The sequence below is a fragment of the Bos indicus genome, chromosome 19, assembly GCF_029378745.1.
Source record: "Bos indicus isolate NIAB-ARS_2022 breed Sahiwal x Tharparkar chromosome 19, NIAB-ARS_B.indTharparkar_mat_pri_1.0, whole genome shotgun sequence".
Lineage (NCBI taxonomy): Eukaryota > Metazoa > Chordata > Mammalia > Artiodactyla > Bovidae > Bos > Bos indicus.
Window position 1 is genome coordinate 43,326,912 of NC_091778.1, and position 22,101 is coordinate 43,349,012.

Genomic DNA, 22,101 nt, shown 5'->3' on the forward strand with positions numbered 1-22,101 from the left:
TCGGTCCCACCTCAAGGCCTCGGGACCTGCCCTTTCATTTGCAGACAGCCACCACCAACTGCTCCCTCTCCTCCTCAGATTTCTGCTCAAATGCCACCTCTTTGGCCAAGCGCTCTGACTGCCTCATTTAAAACGGCCCTGTCCCCTCCCACAGAGGCCACCCCTTCCCCAAGTGGTCCTGCCTCGTACCTGAGGCCGCAGCCACTGTCCTCGATGGCACGAGGGCCTGCTGCCTGTCAGCTGTCGCGTGTGGCCGTGACCCCAGAGCTCGGCACAGCACTGGGCGTGGAGCAGGCCTTCCACAGGCAACTGCTGAATGAACAGCTGAATAAACTGCTTTCCTGCCCATCCTGAATTTAGGTTTTGGTCAGGTGCCATGTGTCAGAGGGCATAGAAATGCAGCGGAAGCTGGCTGTAGCTCCAGGGAGTGAGGTGGGTGGTGGGAGAAGCATGGAGACGTTAGAAGACTGACTTGCTCAGGAAATCCCGAGGAGGCAAGACGCTCAGGGTGGGAGGGACAGAAAACATCCCCCCATCTTACCGACTTCTCCCATGACCCGTAAGCCCTCCTGATAGTTGGGGCCACCTCTTCGGACAAAGATCGTGACCTCGTGCTCCTTCAGGGGACCCTGGTAATCTCGAATTGCTCTCACGATGCCCTGGAAGGACCAAGGGACAACACTCAAGTGCTTAGAAAGAAGGCAGCAAGAAAGCAAGCGCTTACAACCATGGGAAACAAATGTCCCAGGGCTGCGGGGAGTTTCCTGGTGGTCCAGTTGTTAGGACTCAGCGCTTTCACTGCCAGGGCCCCAGGTTCAGTCCCCGGTCAGGGAACTGAGACTCCATTAGCTGTGCTATGCAACCCAAAATAAAAAAACCCAGGGCTGCTTCTCATGAAGCACAGAAAGACCCCGCCAGTCAAGAATTCCATGAGTAAACTGGACTACCGCAACCAACCCCAAGGCCCAGGACTGGTGACCACTGGTGATGGTGCTGAGGTGAGAACATGGGGTACCCGGGGTGACACCCCTCAGTGCACGGGGTATTGGGCCGCCAACGTTGCTGTTGTTCAGTCACTAAGTCGTGTCCAACTCTTTGTGATCGCATGAGCTACAGCACGCCAAGCTTCCCTGTCCTTCACTATCTCCGGGAATTTGCTCACATTCATGTCTACTGAGTCAGTGATGCTATTACCATCTCATCCTCTATCGCCCCCTTCTCCTCCTGCCCTCGATCTTTCCCAGAATCAGGGATGAGTCGGCTCTTTGCATCAGGTGACCAGAGTATTGCCAGTATTGAGTACTGGTTCTCAGATGCCAGTGGGGCTTTGCTGGTCTCTCACCCCATCTACAGCTGTTGTTTTCTTAACAACAGCTGTTGTTTTCTTAAAACTGTAATTTTGGGGGAAGCTGTACACCAAGATCCTATGCATGAGCTGTTGGGGTTATCAGGACAAAGTCTATTTCACCGGCAAAGTTCTACAAAAGCTTCTCCAAGTGACTTGGGAACAGCTGTTGCAATGGGTATAACTTTGGAAACGTGGGCACATGCACAGCTGTGGACCAGTTTTGTCTGAGCAGATGGGGGGCAAGCTTATGGAGTCTAAATTCCATCATTCGTGGCGTTTCACGGCGAAGCTCTACCCACGGTGCCTGCTCCAGACATAATCGCCCTTATCACTGGTGCTGCCTTTATGACAGGACTGCTTGGAAGTTAAAACAAAGCTGCCGAGATCCACCTGTGTCAGATCTATTTGTTGAATCAGGTCCAATTAGGGACCTGTTTTAGGTAAGACTGACAAGGCCTTGTCCTCTACTCCTTGATAGCTCAGACTTCCAAGACTGACATTTATTTACGCATTCTTCTTTTTTTAAATAACATATACTTCTGATTTTTTTTTTGCTTTGCCAGGTCTTAGTTGAGGCACATGGGATCTTTGATCTTCATTATTGCAGCATGGGGGATCTAGTTCCCCAACCAGGGATCGATCCCGGGCTCCTTGCCTTGGGAGGATGTAGTTGTAAGCCACTGGACTGCCAGGGAAGTCTCAATCTACATGTTATTCTCCAAGTTTATGTGGAACTACCAGATGGCCGACGTTCTTTTGAACAGCTGCCCTGAGCATCTGACAGTAGGGGATAATAAGTGGCCTCCTGAGGCAGCCACCCTGAAGGGGAGGAGTCTGGAGACACGTGAGCTCTCATTCTTACTGGCAGTCACACTTTCTTTAAACTGGTGCCCACGGCCCTGACCTATGTACAGAGACCCAGGATGACTAGCCTCCAACTAGATAAGCAGAAGCCCTGCACCCCAGTGCGTCAAACACTTCGTTATGCCAACCTTTTCGAGAGGGGGCAGATGACTGGGAGACAAAACACCAGGAGGTGCAGAGAACCCAGTCTTACAACAGAAGGTTGGAAACGGGGTCAATCAAGCCAGTTCTTTAAGAACTGAAACAGGAAAGGCAGAAATTCACCTTCTCCCCACATTGTAGATGGAAGAATCACGGCTCAGAGAGGATCAGCTGCTTGTCCAGAGAGACACACAACTTCAGAGAGATCCATCCCAGAGTCTTCTGCATCCCTAGGTCAAGACCACCCCCACCCTGGCCTGGGTATCTCATGGGGATCTGCTTCTGTCCCAAATCTTCTTACAGAAACTTCCCTTCCCTGCTTCCCCCCAACCAACCACGTTCCCCTGCAGCTGGTTACCTTGAATGTGGCAGCCACGTTGGTGAAGTTTGCGATGCTGCCTCCGATGATGAGGATCTTGCCTGGATTTGGAGCAAGAGAGAAGTCAGAAAAGGGTTAGAAAGGGAGACTTAGGCATCGTATCAGAAATCCAACTGAGGTCCCCCAATTGTTAGGAGATACCAGTGCAGAGGTGGGGAGCAAGCTGGTCTCTCCTGACTTAGTTTCATCAGCTCAACCCTCCCTTACCTACGCCACGGAGCAGGTAGTCAATCCAAACCCACAGAATCTCTGCATCATTCCTAGCTGGCATCGAGAAACCTAGCATGGTTTCTGGACACCCTGGTGGGATTCTCTGTCTGGCTCATGAGAAGGGGAATCAGTATCTGTAGTCCCAAAACACAGCACAAGTGGTAAAGGGAAATTGGGAACCACACAGCCTGAATAATAAAGGTGTAAGCAGGCCATGAAGAACTGAACTTATAGCAGTCAGCAAAAGCATGCTGCCACCACTACCTCTGCTGCCACCTCCCTCGCACCTGCTCATAGGACTTCATGTATCCACCCCTTCCTCACCTGCTTGGAGCCCCTGGAATGACAGGTGCTGTCACTACCTGCTGCAAAGTCAGGGCAACCTCGGTCCAGAAGTTAAACGATGAGCCCCAGGTTTCAAAGGACCGGGACAACCTCATGCCTCCCACCCAAGCCAAAGCTCTTTCCACCCCAGGACACTGGGCCACGCCAACGAAGAGCCCGTATGTCTCACCATCTGGGTGCTTCTCGCGGGTCATAAGGGAGAGGATCGTCTTGGCGTAGTCATAGGTCTGCTGCTCGCTGGGGGCGCCCGAGTACTCCCCGTAGTTTGCCAGCTCGTTGACACCCCCCAGGTCGCAGATGGTGTCACTGCCAGGGAGATAGGAAAGTCAGTGCTGGCAAAAGGCAGCAGCCTGGTGCCTGGGGGGCGCCACACAGAAACCCCTGAAGCCTTGAGACCAGGCCACCTCTAGAAGCGACCTCTCGGCCCTCAGACCCTCAAGCCCCTCAAGCCCCTCAAGCCCCTCACCAGTCATACTTGAAGGTTAACTGTGCTGCATCAGACCCTCCTAGGGGAGCACCCTGCCAGCCCTACACGACATCTCTATGAAGTGTGAAAATATAACTACTGCTGTTGTTTAGGCACTAAGTCGTGTCCGACTCTTTGCGACCTCATGGACTATAGCCCGCCAGGCTCCTCTGTCCACAGGATTTTCCGGCCAAGAATACTGGAGTAGGTATCCATTCCTTTCTCCACGGGATTTTTCTTGACCCAGGGATCAACGAGTCTCCTGCATTGCAGGCAGATTCTTTACCGATGAGCCACCAGGAAAGCCTGTGACTATTGACACAGGTGCTAAAACAACTGGAAGGACACACACCGTGGTGACACACTAGGGCAAGGGGTGGGGACACGGCCTGGTTCACTTCCCTTATCTGCGGCACCTTTGCACGGAGCACATTATTACTAATGGTAAGAGTCAAAACTAAAAATTTAATTTTGAAGCAAAGAAGACAGTTTTGGAGACAACATGGGTAGGCGTTTCCGGAATGCCCCGAGGGTTCCTGTTCTGTACCGGAGAGGGGGGTCAAGCTGATTCAGGCCACATGTGGGAAGCCCATGGGGGACCGACCGTCAGCCCCTCAGCAGCCCCTTCGGTCACCTGTACACGACAGAGGCACCCCCTCCGGCCACCATGGTCCAGATTCTCCCCTTCGGATTCAGTAAAGTCAGCTTCAAGCTTGCCCCACTTTTGGCGTCCAGATCTGCGATGTAGGCTTCCTGGGGACCAGAGAGCAACAGGTGGGCCCTGGGGGCACCCCCTTCACCAGGCTGCAGACCCCAGGCCCCCTCCCTTTCCCCTGGAGCAGTAGGAAAAGGGCCTCCGTTGTTCTCACAGGGTCAGGAAGAAGGGTTTGTGTGGGGCCTCATGGGCCTGGGACAAAATGGGATGCTGTCTGTAAGCACCAAAACCATCTACAGCCAGTCACCGCCTGGAAACAAACTTTCCAACTGCTTTCCCTCTGATTTTAAGTCCTGCTAAGTCACTTGCTTCTACCCTGGCCCCACCCGCAGCATCTCCCTGCCTAACTCATTAGGTGCCACCCTCCCCCAGCCGGCCAGGCCCCATCCGTTCCTCCAGCCCAGACTCTTCCCCTAGCCTAGGTTCTGTCACACACGCCCGATCCTGCTGTGAGGACCTCTCAGAGGATGGGGTGGGAAGCAGCAATTAAAAGTCTCAGCAAGTGGCCAAGACAACTATCTAATGACAGGATCAGGGGGAGCCACTCGGAATTACTGAGAAACAACAAATCAAGTTACGAGCCCAGGGAGGTTGATTGAGAGAGGAGTCTAAAAGGATTTCTGGCCAGGATTCAGAGGCTTGGCTCTCTCCCACCCCCACCTCCTTTGGGGTTTTAAGAAAATTAAATGGCTCGACCTTCCTTTCCTGCCAAATATATAGCTCACAAGGGGGTGGGGGGAATGCTCATCTGAGATTAGTCACCCCGCCCGGGCCCCCCTCACTCTCAGTCTCCTCCCCACAGCAGCCTTACCTCTGGGTAAGCCTCCCGTCCGAAGGGGGGTGGGAACTCTATGTCACCCCACTTCACTTTGCAGATGTAGTCGGCAGTGGCATCCACCTTGGCGGCCAAGTCAAGGACGTAGACGCCATCTTTGGTCACGACTTTAAGAAAAGAAGAGGCGATCGGACATGGGTCTCAGCAGAGGCGACCGTCCACCTCCAACCCCCTCCAGGCTTTCCCACACCCACCCCCGTGAGGCCCCCAGGCCTCACGACTCTCCAGCTCAACAAGAAACCAGATTGGTTCTTATGGAGACACAGCTTTTCCCTCATTCAAGGAAAAACAAATTCTACAAGACCATCCCCACTCCCTGATCTGTAGGTACTAGGGCAGAACCCTGTTTTAGCTGCCATGGCAATTTTAAAACATTACCCATTCACCCATCCACAACTCTGCTATTTAAAAACAAAAAGAGTGTTTCAAGCACAATGTCTAAGGCCCCTGGGTGGGCACCCCAGGGTCTCTTAGGGTCCAGAGAGAAGTGGGAAGAAGGGGAGCTGTGGGTGCACCGGGCCCCCCACCAGCAGAATTCATTTATTGCTGCCTCGCTGGAGTCCACTTCCCTTTACCCAGGGCCACTGAGCTAATTTAGTTAGCGCAGAGCCATCTGGTCCATGAGAGGGGCTACATCCCCCAGCTGGAATCTGAATCAGGAATCTGACCTCAGAAGCTCTGGCCAAAGCCAGCCCACACCACCTGCCTCTTGCAAACCCGAGAGCCTTCGCCAAGGTGTTTCCAACTGTGGCGGGTCAATGATTGACTAACTCCTGGAGCGGGTGGAGGGGAAGGGGGCCTCTGAGGCACCAAGAGGAAGGGAGGGCCTGACTGGTCAGGCAGACACAGCGGCAGCCCAGCTCCCGGGAGAACAGCCTGATCTACTGGCGGGAAGAGCCACTGAGCAGAATCAAACCATAACCAGGACTTCCCCATCACAGAAGAAATTGGAGTTGGTGAAACAGAAGGATGATCATGGCCTCCTGAGAGCTCAGAAACAGGAGCCTGGGGAATCCCTCTGCCCCTACACACCTGTCTGCACTGCCCTCTGCAAGCGGGGGTGTGGTGCCCTCTGCAAGCGGGGGTGTGGGCCCACCCCAGCAGAGATAGTTACCAAGGGGGTTGATCTCGAGGTAGGTGAAGTACAGATCCTCATAGAAATTGAAGAGGCCGGAGATAAAGCTGGCCAGAATTCTAGAGGGGGAGGCAGAGAGGGACTGTCAGTCCACGAGGGAGCAGACTCAGCAGCATCTCTCACTGCTACTGACAGCTCCACTCCCCAGCAACCGCTCTGCTGACCCTCCCTCTGCTCGCCAAACCCTGCTCCCCGGATGTCACTCTTCAGCCACTGAGGCGGAAAGAGGTTGTCAGGCATGGAGCAGGAGGGGGGCCCACACCAGACAGACAGGGGCAAGGAGGTGAGGGATGCTGACAGACATTTCAGTCTGAGCCAGCCTCCCCACTGCCCCCGCATTCCTCCTGGGGGCGGGGAGGGGCTGGGACTGCTGGCTGCTCCCCATCTTCCAGCCAAAGGCTGGGGCGGGGTAGCCGGTGCCCAGACAGGGAAGACCACTCCGCTTGCCCCCTGTACCCAGAGCTGTCGGCCTTCCCCGTTCCTATACCACCACCACCCTGCCATCCCTCTCACTCAACTCTTTCTTGTCTTCGGGGGCGTGGACCAGCAGGTGTTTCTTGATGTCCTCAGGATTCAGCTTCTCATCGACGCCGACAAGTAGTTTCTGGGCTTTAGCATCCACGTCGCCCACGTCCACCCCACCCTCGTGGTGGAACAGGACATAGTCCCCTTCTCGGGTAGCATAGATGCAGACGTAGAACTCTTCCTCCTTACGAGGGAAGAGGGCAAAATATGGGTGAGGGGCCCAGCCCCAGTAGTATCATTTCTAAAATCCCACAGACACCTCCTACTGGGTGAGACCTCAAGGACAAGAGGCCACTGCCTTGCTGGCTGACAGTCCAGACTGGGCCAATGTGACCTGCTCCGGGGTAAAGGTCCTCCCTTCAAGTCCTGCTCACTCCAGCACTGGGAAGTCCCCTCTGTTACCAGTGCTGGTTCCTTTCTGCCGCAAACTAAGCCCTTCCCCTCATCTCTGAACTCCCCGCTCTACAGCACCCTCAGACCCTAAAAGCGCAGCTTCAGAGACTTTGGTTGCTCTGACTTTTCTCCAGCAGCTTGATTTCTCCTTTCATCATTTTAGGATCAACAGGCACAATGCTCCCAGAGGGCAAAGACCCAGCTGGGAGCCACCTCACACATACCTGAGTGTGGGGGACGAAGGGTTCGATCAGGAAGTTCTTGAGGAAGCCTGTGGCCTTGCCAACCTATGGAGATTGAAGGAAATACAGCTCAGGCGGATGGCACGCCTTGCTCGCGGGGCAAGAGGAGGGATGAGCCTCTGCTCCTTCCACCTCAATCGTCCATCAGAGGTGGGGCCCCAGCACTACTGCCACACCACCTGCCAGAAAGAGATCTTTCCAGAAACTAGGGCAATGGGGTCACAGACTCTTACATTAAAGAAGTCTTCATGAGACCCCCTCTTCCACCCACTGCCCTTGTGCCAGCCACACTTTGACACTTCTAAAATGTCTCACATCTTCTTTTCCACCTCCTCTGGAGGGTGACAAATGAGCTGTAATGTGGCCCCGCCCCCCAAAAGCAGCGATCTGGAGCCTCTACCCCTCTGCTGTTCCACAGATCACGTGCTCGGACAAATCAAGGTTATCGATCCCAGAGCTCAGGCAGGGAGACCCAGTCGCAGGCGCAAGGAATGGCTGGGGAAGGGAGAGAGAATGGAGCTTGACAGGGAAAACTTTTCTGCACAGACTTTCCCCGCTGAGGACAACAGGCCTGCAGAGCTAATCAGTTTGAGTGGGTCCCTGGCGGCAGCCAAGGCAAGACAGTCCTCACCCGCCCTCCCCATGTGTCCCGAAGCCCCCGCCCGCCCATGAGTGCGTCATTGCTGAGTCAGGGACCAGACAGTGATCCATCAGAGGTAATGAGCCGCTCCTGCCCGGGCTGACACTGCTGCCAGCTCAGATGTCCCCAGCGTTTCCCCCCACCCCCTGACAAAAGCCAGCTAAAAGGAAGCATGAGGACCTCCCTGGGGACACTGCTCAGCCCCCCAACCCTGCTGTCCTCTCCCCAAAGGCCTGGGGGCATGAAGGTCAAGATCCCTCCACCCCCAAGCCCGTGTATAACTTCAGGGATCCCTCTTTATCCAGGAGAGCCAGAAACAGGAAATTAAACAAGAAGAACTGATTTAAGGAAGCCCGGGTAAAAAGGAAGATGGCTCCATCACCACCTTCATCCTACTCTGGGGAGATCGAGTTAGAGAACAGCTCAACCCTGATCCACAGTCACCCCAGATGGGACAAAGCCAGGTGTGGACAGCACATCCTCCCCGGCTTAAGCCAAGCCTTGGTCCACTCCCTCCCTTCAGTTCTCCAGCTCCCTTGGGGAGAAGAAAAAGAAATGCAATTTTATTTCTGGGCATCACTTAGCCTTCCTAAGCCATATTTCGCTTCAACTCTCACCTACAGAGTTGAAATTAATCAACAAGCTGGGAGAAGACAAGAACTGAATTGACTTCAGGATTAATTGTCTCCTTAATTGTCTCCTCCTAGATTCTTGGCCCAAGATGGTTTCTGCCTAAATGATTCTGCATCTCCCTTCGAGTTTTTTTTTTTTTTTCTTTATTGTGCCTCTTATGTATGCAGGTCATGGTGAGCTACCCTACCCGTTCTGGTAATTGAAAAGAAAGGAGTTCCCAGAGTAGGTCTGGGAACTGTTGTTAAAGGAACAGACTATTTCGGCCTGGCTCGGGTTCCTCAGGCTCAGCTTCCCTGCAGCACATGGGATCTTACTTCCCCAACCAGAGATAGAACCTTCATCCCCTGCACTGGAAGGCAGATTCTTAACCACTGGACCACCACAGAAGTGCCTGTAATACTTCTACTTGTACAGCACATCTCACCATTCCCTGTTAGGGGAGCTCGGAATGAGCATCCAACTGGCCCTACTACATAAACCAGCTCTGCAGGACTCCTGTCCTCCCCAGGCTGCAATCGGACCAGTCATGGGGGTGATCCATAGGGCTGCAGATCTGAAAGCAACCATGTTTGCTTCTGTTCCCACAGCACATCCACCCCAACCCTACACCCAGACTCACTGTAGCTTCCTGTCCCAGGCGTGGCTTCAGCCAGGACTTGACTCCATCCAGAGTGAGGTTGACCCCAATTAGGCCCAGCTTTCCACGCCGTTTGATCAGCTGGTCTGGCTTGACCACCAAGCTCTGGAACAAGAGAGTTGGTTTGCTTGTTTTGTGTTTTGGCTGAGCCATGTGGCTTGTGGGATCTAGTTCTCCGACCAGGAATTGAACCCAGGCTCTTGGCATTGAGAGCCTGGAGTCCTAACCCCCGGACCACCAGGGAATCTCCAAGAGGGGTCTGTATTTAGAGCAAAGAAGGAGAGGGGAAAGTTAAGAGTTAATAGTCTAGGGCCCCAAAGCACAGGATACCCTGGGTGGCTTCCAATTCACCCCACCCCCAAGGTAAATTCCACCCATCTTCAAGGTCAGCTCCCAGAAGCTTCCTTCACCTATCCCAGCCAACATCTTTGACAACCGGGAATCTAGAGCTGTCGTGGCTCAGGATAGGGTCTGGCACAGAGTAGGTGCTCATTGAATAGCTGCTGAATGAGTAAAGGATTCCCTACCCTCCCTATGTGGTATCTTAGCTTCATTCAACATCTCAGAATATGGATTGGCACCCACATTCCAAAAAGAAAGACTAGAAAGACAGAGCCCTAGGGTGACAAAGCACCATAGAAGACATCTGGTCAACCCTATCCCTGTACTTGAACTCCATTTACAAGATCTACAAGCAGCCCCTAGCCACTGCTCACATACCTCCAGTACCAGGAAGTTCACCAACTCCCGTTGTGGTTTGGGGTTTGGGCTGCCTCATAGAGGAAGGAAAATTGCATCCCTGAACACCCTCCCACTCACCCCCCTCACTGGTCCTAGTTCTCTGGGACCTGCCAGAGACGTCTAAATGGATCTACAGAGAGGATCCCCTACTCTGGGTGGATTCTATCAGCCATCTACACAAAGTACAGCATCACATTTCCTCATGGCCCTGACATATTCCTGATGGAGCCGGTGCTTTTTACTGAGCATTTACCAAATGCCAGGCAGCAGACTAAAGACTTTCCAGGCATTATTACTAGTCCTTAAACTCAAGAGAGGTGAAATGGCTTGCCCCAGGCCACATGGTTAATAACCAGAGAGCCGCTACCCGGACTTCAGTTGTCCAGTTCCAGTCCAGGCTCAGCACCTCAGCATGCGGCACACAGGGCTGAACACAAAACGCGCTCAGCCCCCTGCACCCTGCCCACCCAGGCAGGCCATCTGCCATCACTTGTTCTGAGGGGACATCTGGGCCTGGAGGAGGGGTGGGGGGGGGGTGGCGGGGAGGGCTCACCTGGCTGAGCAGCCACGGGTGGTCCTGCAACAGGCGGGCCCAGTCTGTGTCAGGGGTGACCCGGGCATACTTGAAGCGGTTCTGGATGGCCGAGGTGGTGCAGATGTACTTGTAGAGGAGCTCTTTGCCTGTCTGCTCAGAAATCGCCTTGGCCGACATGGTTACAGAAGGCCCTGCACTACCTGTTGGGGAGAGAGGGGCTGGTCAAAGGGTGCGGGGAGATGGAGGTGCTATCTTCTCCAGCAGGACAGACCCCCACCCAGCTGCCCCCAGACCATAAAACCTGATCTCAGTGCTTCTCCAGAGGGAGAAGAGGGCTGCCCCAGAAGGAAGGATGGAAGGGAGATCTCAAACAGCACTGACCACAGACAGTGCGGATTAGGAAATGATGGTGAGGACAGAGGAGAAAAACAAAGATGGCAGTTACCTCCCCGGGGACTCGTGGCCTCTACTCTCTAGGCAAACTAGCTCACCCAAGAGCACATTCACGAACATTCACCCTGGAGCAAAGAAAGCTGGATGGGGAGACCATAATAGCAGGCATGTGACCCAAACCTGAGTGCCTGTCCCACCCGAGATGGGCACAAAGACCCTGAAATGCACCCTCTAGTTCTGTGACCTGCGGGGAACACAGTTAAATAGTGTAAGACTGGCCCTACCCCTCCTCCATGTCTGGTCTCCAACACACTCACTCACTCATTTCACACACTCACACACATCACCAGCCCAAAGGTTGGGTAAACAAGTCTATTTAGCCTCACGCAGGACCAAGCCCCCCAGGAGTGAAGAGGAAGAGCTATGTCAAAGCCCATTTCTCCCAGGACACCAGACTCCCACCCAAGTTCAGAGCTGACACAGGGCGGGGAACTGTGACCTTCAGTGCATCCCACCCACCCCACTGAGTCATCCAGCTACTCATTTAGAGCAAAACAGAGTCCTCTCTGGGAACCACCCATACCGGTCATTTCTAACCGAGCCAGAACTAGGGGAACAGAGGCAGAAGCCATCCTGGGTCACATGTAGGTGAGCCCTAGGAGGTGCATGGAGATTGAGAGTCCTATTTCTTATTTTTATTTTTGGCCACACCACGTGGCATGCACGACCTTAGTTCCCCAACCAGAGATCAAACCCATGCCCTCCGCAGTGGAAGCACAGATTCTTAACCACTGGACCGCCAGGGAAGTTCCTACAGCCCTATTTCTTAGATGAGGAATAAAAGCTCAGAGGAGTTAAGGCAACTTGCCCAAGAAGCCTAATTAATATGCAGGGGTCCTGAGATTTGAACTCAAACCCTCTCACTCCTGGTCCCTAGAAAATCCCACAGTCAGCCTGACAGAAAAGACCACTTGTCCAGGAGCCAGGCCATTTCCCCCATTCACCTCACAGAAGGATCTGTGATGACAACTTCACCTTCCCTCCCTGTCACTTTGTCCTGACACACCCCTTCTCCCTTGGGGTAGTGCCTGGAGCAATTTGGGGAGATAAAGGGCGGGGAGACAGGAAGGGAAAGGAAACTAAGTCATTCCTGACAAGAGCTTGGCCAGATCAGGAAAAGTCACTCCTATCTCACAAAGATTCAGAATTGAGGTTGTTGAATTTACTGGGAGAGAAAAGCCAAGTGTAAATAAAGGAGGGTGGAGCTGAAGGGCTGGCTGCTTTACATACTCAGGAAGGTTGGTGTCTCCATTTCTAGCTCAGGGAAGGCCAGAGTTTCCGGGGCCACTCTGCACCTCCTTTCCAATTCTCCAGGCTGGGCTTCAGGTTCTAATCCTGGCTTGACTGGCTGGCTGAGCCTCCCAGCTATCCTCCAGCAAGGCACAAAGGGTGCATTCAGTGTGGTGTCTGGCCCAAAGGCGGGTAGCTGGGAAGGGGCTCAGAGGAAACGTTCCCGTTTCTCGCCTTCCCCTGGGATGACTTCCGGCTCCTTCTCAATATGAGTTTCCAAAGGAGACGCCTCAATCAGCCCCACTCCCCCATACCCCTCCATCCCCCACCCACTCCAGCTCCATTTCCCAACCTTCTTGACTCAGACCAGAAAAACTGGTCCTGAAATCAGATGGGTACATAAATGTGCCCCTACCCTCTCCCAAACAGAATGCAACCCAGGGCAGATCAAGCAGATAAAGGAGAGAGCAGCCGCCGACCACTCTTAGTGGTTAGGACACATCAGTTCAGTTCAGTTCAGTTCAGTCGCTCACAAGCTAATCACAAATTCCAAGAGAAAGGACGCCCCGCCCCCGCCCCCCCAACCCCGGCTAAGCCTCTCCAGCAGAGAGACACTCCCAGAACAACGACCGCCCCCTACCCCATACAAAGACCCAACTTTGGAAAGAACCTGGATGAGAAAAGGGACCTTCTGCAGCTGAAAAAAAATCACAATTTCCTTGAGCCTTAGTTCAGATCTCAAATCCAAGAACTCATCTCTGGTGCTCAGGAGAGGGATGGGAGAGCTGACAACAGGGGAATGGCACAAGATAGAAAAGCTCTGCCAGCTCACCAAAACACAGACTGGCCATCAGAGCACTTTGGCATAGATGGGGCAGGCCCTCTCAAGGCCAAGACAGAGAATTTACAGGACAGAGTAAAAAGACAGGGAAAGAATCTGGCCTCTGCATATTTATCAAGACAGGGTAAGAAGGCTCACAAAGCCAGGGAGTAGACTGGGTAGAGATAAATCACAAGTTTAATCATTCGGGGGAGTCTCTTGAAGGTGGTGGATCTTAACCTATTTGAGGTCAGACTCTTTCGAGCACCAGAAGAAAAGCCCAGAAAAATGTACACATACCCTGTTTCGCTTATCCCTTCAAGATGGTGACCTGTGACCATGATCTGACAGCCCAGAGACCCATAGCTAAGAACACTGGCTCAAGTGACAAAGGGACTTAAAGTGTAAACCAGTCTGGGCTGGGAACACAACACACACACACACACCACTGCAGAGTCCTGGGCTGCCTCCCCAGTAACTGAATAACTGAATATGCTGTCAGACTGGTCAGAGATGATTTCAGGGCAGAGCGAAGATCCAAGGGGTCCACTTTGGGGTCCCAGGAACTGTTACCTAGGTAAATTTGGGGAAAATCATGCCAGGGGACCTGAACACACACACACACACACACACTCTCTCTCTCAATCGAAAGGAGGGCCCTTCTGAGCTGAATGGGGTCTTTTCTGCAGACAGGATAAGTGACCCAGAATTGAGTTCATCCACAGCAGCCACGGAGGGCAGAAGTAGCCCACAGGGAAGGCTGAATGAAAGGAGTTTGTTCCCCAGGACTGTACCCCTGGGACACAGCCCGTGGAGAGGAACCACTGGGGATGCTATGTAGGGTCTCTGTGAGGAGGACAAAGAGCACTTATTTTAAGGTTAGTATCCACAGGAGTGGTGTTTTTTTTTTTTTTTTTTTTTTGGAAAGGCCAGGCAATCCCTGGAGTAAAGAGAGGGACAAAATTCTGAGGGTCCCCTACTGCAGCAAACATAATGCAGAATGGGAGTGGAGACACCTACCACCCAGCTGAGCTCAAGAGCTGTTCCCATTATCATTTTCCAAGCTGTTTAAGAAGCTCTTTAAATATTAAAAAAAAAAAAAAAGCAGCAGTAGCTCTTTAAGAAGTGAAAACACCCCTCTGGGCAGCTGGGTCTACCCGGTGTCCTTCACCCAACATTTCAGAATGTCAGAAATCCAATGATCTGAGCTGGCTGAAACAGTGCAAAGTTAATGGGTGAAGAGAGGAGTGGGCTGGTTGACCAAACTGTGCTATGCACTGCTTCCCCCCGCAAAATCCTCTGCCCAGGCAGACTCCGGAGGACCACCTAATGGTAGAACTCCTTGATATCCGCCAAGGTTGGAGAGCAGGAGGCGCTGGGACTGGCCCTCTGCCAATCCCGACAGCAGGGTGGCGGCAGCATCTTCCAGCCCCTGGAGGACCCTGTCTCGGCCAAGCTCGGCATCAACGCCAAGGGTGGGGAGAGAGACGGGCACCCCGGCCATCTGTCGCTTAGCGGCTGGGCCTGACGGCACCCCCAGAGCTAGGAGAGTCCTCCCTGCACCGCCCATCCAAGGATAGTTCCTCGTGGCGAGGCCTGGGTTGGCCCTGCCAAGTGTGGTCTTCGGCGGCTGCGCGCCCTGCTCGCTCCTTCCACTTTGGCGCGGGGCTCAGTCGACTCTCCACAGAACTAAAAGGGAGGGCCTGAACCGACTGGTGAGGAGTAGGAGTGGGGAGACTAGCCACCGCTCTACCTCCTTTGCCGGGCATCCGATGGCGGGGGTGGAGGGACCCAGATCGGGGCAAGAGGTGGCCACAGAAAGCCCGATGAGGCCCGGCGACTAGTCCCGGGGTGGGGATGAGGGGAGCCAGTTAGGGGCGATGTAATACGGCGGAGGGAAGGCAGGCAACAACGGCGGCCAGCCTTGTGCAAACTCCGGGAACTAGAATGTGGAGGAGTTGGGGCGGGGGAGGGGAGGGCGACACGAGGCCACCGGCCGGGATCCCAGCGAAGGCTAACCTAAAACTAAGACCCCCAAAACTCCAAGCAGGTGCAGGGAGCGCGCGTGAGCCCCAAGCTGGCTTCGAAGGAGGCGGTTCCGGGTTGGGGGAGGGAAGCAGGAAGCTCCTGGACCAGGTGGGGTCCATCTCGCGAAAACAGCCGTCGGCCACTCACCTCTCCGAGAAAGTCTATGCGCGGCGTTCAGTCTACAGAACCCAAGTCACCGCCCACTGCTAGGAGCGCTCCAGCCTCCCGCAGCCGCCGGAGACCTGGCTTTTGTCCGGGCGCTGGCGGGCTTCTCCCCGCCCCCATCGGCACACAGCGCGAGCCGCCGGGCCATTGGCCACACGCATTCCCTAGCCTGAGCGCCAGACCTCCTCCCAATTCGCTGCCTGATATAGCCCCGCCCCCGAGGCCAGGCCCCAGGGTTTGCTGGGACTTGTAGTCCCGCTGGTGCGTCTGCCTCGGACGGCTGGCGGGCACCGCCTCTCCGGAGCCTGCCAAGCCAGGGAGGGGTCGGGGGCGGGGCCTCCGGTGGGGAGATGGGCCGGGCTACGCTGGGAGGGGAGCTTACGAGGCTGGGGGCCATGGCCTGATCGCTTAGGAGGTGGGCCTAGAGCCGCTGCGATGGGGCGTTGGGGAGTGGGGGCTGGGGTGTTGGCCGAATGGGCTGTATCGCAGCCTTGGGGACCCAGAGTCTCCTTCCCATCTCGCTTTGGGAGAAACTGGCAGCTTGAAATCGGCCACATCGAACCCAGTTGCTTAGACCTACTTTTTGCAAGACTGCTTGCCCATTTGCACGTGGACTCTCTTCCTTAAGCTGGTGGAGCGAGGCCGAGAGCAGAGATAGATGAGACCTCCCACTGTAAATGGGATAGGGCGGAGGACCGCGTGAGCAGGTGGGGCTAGGAGGGGTCAATCACCACCTCGCGTCAGTCACCACCACTCATCCACTCACCTGGGCGCACAGAGCAGAGAATTCAATGAGAGATTCTAGCGCAAGGCTGGGGCCATCTCTGCTGCTCGGGCTCTCCGCCCTGCCCCCACTATCTCACGCTTAGACTAGAGGAATGAATGAACTGCTGCCTTCCCCTTCTCCATTACCGGGGAAACAGTGCATTTTCCAAATCAAAAACTGGGACACCTGGTCTGACAGGTATTGGTGAACTTGTGGGACAGAATTTTTAAAATCAGACAGTCCTAGAAACCAAGACATAGATTTACTGCTGAGACATCCTGGAGCTTTCCTATGTCCATCCCAGTCCTCTAGTTCTCTCGAGCTGCTCCCTGACCCTAACAGCTGTCTAGCTCCAGGAAGGAGGATCATGCGCTGAGCAGCTCAGGTGAAAGGGTCAGCGCAGTGTGCAAACAGACCACATGTCTGTGTTCCTGCCAGGCGCTGGGGTCACACTGTAACAGTGCTACCACATTGCTGTACACAAAAACCTGGCCAAATCCTTCTCCCCCCAATACACTTGTTGGCCATGCCTGAACAAAGTGATCCCTGATGATGTCAGTTTCTGGTCCCTTCCCTCACAGGCATCTTTTTGAAACAGCATTTCCTCAGCTCCTCTCTCCTGTTGGTCATAGAGAGCCTTCCACTCCTACATGGAATGAGCTCCACCCCTACTCAGAATCTCCCCAAATAGCACCCATCTTGGAGAAGGACTACCTCTCCACAGCTAAAGAAAACACCTCCTGTGAAGGTACTCCTTTTCTGGCCTTCAGTTCAGTTCAGTTCAGTCACTCAGTCATGTCCGATTCTTTGCAACCCCATGAATCACAGCACGCCAGGCCTCCCTGTCCGTCACCAACTCCCGGAGTTCACCCAGACTCACGTCCATCGAGTCAGTGATGCCATCCAGCCATCTCATCCACTGTCGTCCCCTTCTCCTCCTGCCCCCAATCCTTCCCAGCATCTGAGTGTTTTCCAATGAGTCAAATCTTCGCATGAGGTGGCCAAAGTACTGGAGTTTCAGCTTTAGCATCATTCCTTCCAAAGAAATCCCAGGACTGATCTCCTTCAGAATGGACTGGTTGGATCTCCTTGCAGTCCAAGGGACTCTCAAGAGTCTTCTCCAACACCACAGTTCAAAAGCATCAATTCTTCGGCACTCAGCTTTCTTCACAGTCCAACTCTCACATCCATACATGACCACTGGAAAAACTATAGCCTTGACTAGACAGACCTTTGTTGGCAAAGTAACATCTCTGCTTTTCAATATGCTATCTAGGTTGGTCATAACTTTCCTTCCAAGGAGTAAGCGTCTTCTAATTTCATGGCTACAGTCACCATCTGCAGTGATTTTGGAGCCCCAAAAAATAAATCCACTGTTTCCCCATCTATTTCCCATGAAGTGATGGGACCAGATGCCATGATCTTTGTTTTCTGAATGTTGAGCTTTAAGCCAACTTTTTCACTCTCCTCTTTCACTTTCATCAAGAGGCTTTTTAGTTCCTCTTCACTTTCTGCCATAAGGGTGGTGTCATCTGCATATCTGAGCAACTCAGGATCTTTGTGGGCTAGTGGGAAGACTGCAGTCAGGGAGAATCTACTGTGTAGCAATTATCCCCCTGGTTAGAGAGATACAACCAGCCAAACAACAAGGTCCTACTGTATAGCATAGGGAACTATATTCAATATCCTCTGATAAGCCATAATGGAAAAGACTGTAAAAAAATTATATATATGTATAACAATCACTTTGTTGTAAGCAGAAATTAACACTTTGCAAATCAACCATCAGATCAGATCAGATCAGTTGCTCAGTCGTGTCTGACTCTTTGCAACCCCACGAATCGCAGCACGCCAGGCCTCCCTGTCCATCACCAACTCCCGGAGTTCACTGAGACTCATGTCCATCGAGTCAGTGATGCCATCCAGCCATCAACCATACTTCAATAAAATTCTTCAATAAAATTCAAATCAACCATACTTCAATAAAATTTAAAAAAAAATTACACATCCAGAAACAGGCATCTAGGCTGTCATAAACTTTGTACATCAATTTGACAATATTGAGAAAATTTTTAAATGCACGTGTCCACAGCCCCAGCAATTCCATTTCTAACAACTTATCCTTCAATATATTGCAGATGTATGTATTTTCTGGCTGCTCTCTCCAGCACTTTCAATAGGGCCTGGGACCTAGTCAATGGGCTTGCCAGGTGGTGCTAGCGGTAAAGAACCCTCTTGCCAAGGCAGAAGATGTAAGAGATGTGGGTTCAATCCCTGGGTCAGGAAGATCCCCTGGAGGAGGCATGGCAACCCACTCCAATATTCTTGCCTGCAAAATCCCATGGACAGAGAAGCCTGGTAGGCTACAGTCCACAGTGTCACAAAGAGCCAGACATGACTGAAGCAACTTCGCATGCATGCACCTAGTCAGTAAGTGTTTGCTGAGTGATTAAGTTCCCCATCTCAATGTTGCTGGACCCAGGTTTGACTAATCCTGGGCAGAACAACAAGAAAGTTACTATCCAAGGAGTGAAAGAGGAGAGGTGCTGACCAGAGGATCCATGAGCCAATCATGGAGGTTTTTCAGTTCCCTCAGTGGGCCCATTGCAGACCCCCAAGACTCCCCAGACTCCCTCATTACCCCACCATGCCACTGCAGAGGCTCCTCTACCTCAAATGAATCAATTTGGACCTCCCATTCTTACCTTTCTGTTCTCTGACTTAAAAGCTTTAAACTCTTCTGATTTTCCCATTTGAATCACCTCCCTCCTCAGCTTGGCAGAGGACAGGTTCCTGTCCCTGGGTACTGTTGATGGCCTCAGGCTGCAATGGCTTGGAGCCAGGCTTGGGTTCCCAGCCAGAGGTTGGGGTTGGGTCACAGCAGTGAAAGAACCAGATCCTAGCCACTAGACCAGTGGTCAGTGACAAGGGCCCTGGCCCTTTGGATTTGCAGAAAAGAATTTCCACAAAGACAGAAAGTAGTGAAGCAAGTATTTATTAGGAGGAAAAAGAGTACAGTACATGTTGGTAGGCACACCAGCAGACTCAGAGGGAGAATCCCTGTGTTGCACCATTATGGCAATTTAAATCACTTAAATGGGGCAATTCTTCCAGTTTTCCCTTGGCCAATCATCCATATTTGGTTTATCTCAGTGTCCTTCCATGTGTGCACACATCTCTTAGCCAAGATGGATTCTACTGCAAAGACCTATGGGTAGAGCATCACTTGACATCACTCCTCCTTTGATTCCCAAGGAGCCTTTCTGAGCACCTGTGGTCAGGGAGGTCTCCTGACTTCAGGAATGAGAAATATGTGGTCGGGGCAGGGCTCAGCCTCCTCCCTTAAGTGTCCTGCTATTCTTGTATTAAAGTTTTGGTCCACAAGGAATGAATCTCCAATTGTTTTATGCTGGGGGCAGGAGGAGGAGGCATCTACCTCCTGCCTCACCATCTTTGTGCCAGGCTTTGGGCATTCTATCTCAGTTTCAGAAGCTTTAGTCTGGGGACTTCCTTGGTGGTTCAGTGGTTGAGAGTCTGCCTTCCAATACAGGGGACTCGGTTTAGATCCTGGTAAACTAAAATTCCACATGCCACAAGGCAGCTAAGCCCTAACTAGAGAGGCCCACACTTGGCAAATACTAAGCCTGCACTCTCTGGAACCCACAACAAGAGAAGCCCTGGCACCCCATCTAGAGAAGTCTCCACGCCACAACAAAGACCCAGGGCAGCCAAAAAAAAGAAGAAGAAGCTTTAGACTACCTAATGACTCCTCCCTGGATTTTAATCCATTTCAGCTAATAGTCATTGAGCACCTACCACGGGAAACCCAGTCCCCTACAACCGCTTCAGGTGAAGAGGAGGGAAAGATAATCCAGTCCAGTGCATCTCCCCATTGGCTGATGAGATCCTCAAGACTCGGCTGTGTGCCTGTTTATTATGCCGTCCCCTGTGCCTCACAGGGGGCTAGACACATATTAGGCACTCACTGTATGCATGACCGAATATCAGCTGGATTGAATATGTGAATGAAGGAAAGGAATCGTAGGGGAACAGTAGCGGGGAGGAAGGAGAAGATGCAGCCAGGAGGAGAGTCTCTGAAAGCCTGCGGTTCTAAACCCACTTTATCATGCGACAGCCATGGGTCTCTGACTACAGAGACCCGTCATCCTCCCTCTGGAGAACCAGGGGGAGTTCTCACTCCTTCAACACTCAGTTTTTTCCCCACAACAGTTGGAACCAAGGGCGGGTGCGCTCTGGGGAAGTGCCCCAGGGAGGGTCCACCAGACCCAGCATCTGTGCTCAGGAAATATTTCCCAGCCACACCAACTGATTCGTGGCTGGCTTCTTTCTAGTCATCCTCAAATTTACCCTCTATGTGCTTAGTCGCTCAGTTGTATCCGACTCTTTTTGACCCCATGGACTGTAGCCCACCAGGCTCCTCTGTTCATGGGACTCTCAAGGCAAGAATACTGGAATGGGTTGCCATGCCCTCCTCCAGACCTTCCAACCCAGGGATCAAACACAGGTCTCCCACATTGCAGGCAGATTCTTTACAGTCTGAGCCACTAGGGAAGCCATCACCCTGTCTGAAAAACTGCTGCCACTTCCTCCCCACCAGGTGTTTTTCTGTGACATTCCCTCTTCTTTCAGGAAACTTTCCCCTAAGAAGGCAGTTGACCACTTCCTTTTCCAAGACAGAAGCTATACAACTTCTCCCCAACAGATCACTCACCCTCGGCCTTTACTTGCCATGTTTTACCTTATCTCTGAGTGGATTCATCATTTTTGCCTCTTGTCTCTCTTTGTCATGTTCTGTCTTGGGGACATAAAGGGTAGGTAGAAGCAGAGGTCATGATGTACAGATAAGAGGTGTCAAGTTCCATCAGGGCCACAGTCTCTACCCTGATACCAATCTTTTTTGTTGTTGTTGTTTGGCTGTGCTGGGTCTTAGTTGTGGCACACTGGATCTTCGATCTTTATTGTGGCATTTGGGATCTAGTTCCCTGACCAGGGATTGAACCCAAGCTCCCTGCATTGGGAGTGCAGAGTCTTAGCCATTGGACTACCAGGGAAATCCCACTACAAATCTTAAGAGACATCTGGGATGTTGGGAGGCCTCATCTAAAGCATGGGTTGTGTTCACCACTTTCCCTCACAACTTAGATGTTGCTTCAAGGATGCACAGCCCCAGGTGCTATGTATTCAAGGCTCCTTGATGACAGAACCCAAAGAGATTTCAGAAGAACCCTAGTCCAGTTCTCTAATGTTACAAAGGAAGTACAGGGAGAATTGAGGTCCAAAGAGGTGACCTTATTACAGACAGGTGCCCTTATTGCAGATGGGAGGGCAGATGGATGTAACTAGTTTGGAAACCTTTTGACATTATCTTATTAAGTTGAAGAGTCATATACACTAAGACCCTGCAGCTCCTCTCCTGTGAATGTATCTCGTAAACATATGTGCCAGGACACATATACGAGATTGTCTAAAAACTAGACAGAGCCCAGATGTCCTTCAACACCTGGCTGGCTGGATTGTAGCATATTCATACCATAGGAAACTTGACAGCAGGGGAAATGAATGAACTGCAGCTACACACACATGAACGAATCGCATAACAGAATATTCAGCAAAAGAAAGTGGAACATGAAAAACACAGTTACAGTAGAATTCAAATCGCATGGAACCCTGGAGAAGGAAACGGCAACCTACTCCAGTGTTTTTGCCTGGTAAATCCCGTGGCCAGAGGAGCCTGACGGGCTACAGTCCATGGAGTGAGTTGGACACGACTGAGTGCCTGAGCACACACACAGCACACAATATTAGCACCAGCTTTAACCAGTTCTACCACTCCT

The 22,101-nt window shown here is 52.5% G+C and overlaps 1 protein-coding gene across 3 annotated transcripts in view; it reads right to left on the reverse strand.

Moving 5' to 3' along the window:
* The window catches only part of ACLY (ATP citrate lyase), a 44,477-nt gene extending 28,855 nt beyond the window's left edge, over positions 1-15,622 (reverse strand). For 2 of the 3 annotated variants that reach the window (XM_019980947.2, XM_019980948.2), the window contains exons 1-11: positions 15,463-15,621; positions 10,803-10,984; positions 9,491-9,613; positions 7,581-7,643; positions 6,957-7,147; positions 6,418-6,497; positions 5,280-5,410; positions 4,388-4,506; positions 3,457-3,593; positions 2,712-2,773; positions 542-659 (exon numbers count right to left, since the gene is read on the reverse strand). In XM_019980947.2, the coding sequence (XP_019836506.1) occupies positions 542-659; positions 2,712-2,773; positions 3,457-3,593; positions 4,388-4,506; positions 5,280-5,410; positions 6,418-6,497; positions 6,957-7,147; positions 7,581-7,643; positions 9,491-9,613; positions 10,803-10,961 (1,183 nt within the window). In that variant the 5' untranslated portion in view covers positions 10,962-10,984; positions 15,463-15,621. Of the gene's footprint in view, positions 1-541; positions 660-2,711; positions 2,774-3,456; positions 3,594-4,387; positions 4,507-5,279; positions 5,411-6,417; positions 6,498-6,956; positions 7,148-7,580; positions 7,644-9,490; positions 9,614-10,802; positions 10,985-15,462 lie in introns of all 3 variants that reach the window. The other variant, XM_019980946.2, reaches the window with a different exon arrangement.
* Positions 15,623-22,101: the final 6,479 nt, after the last annotated feature.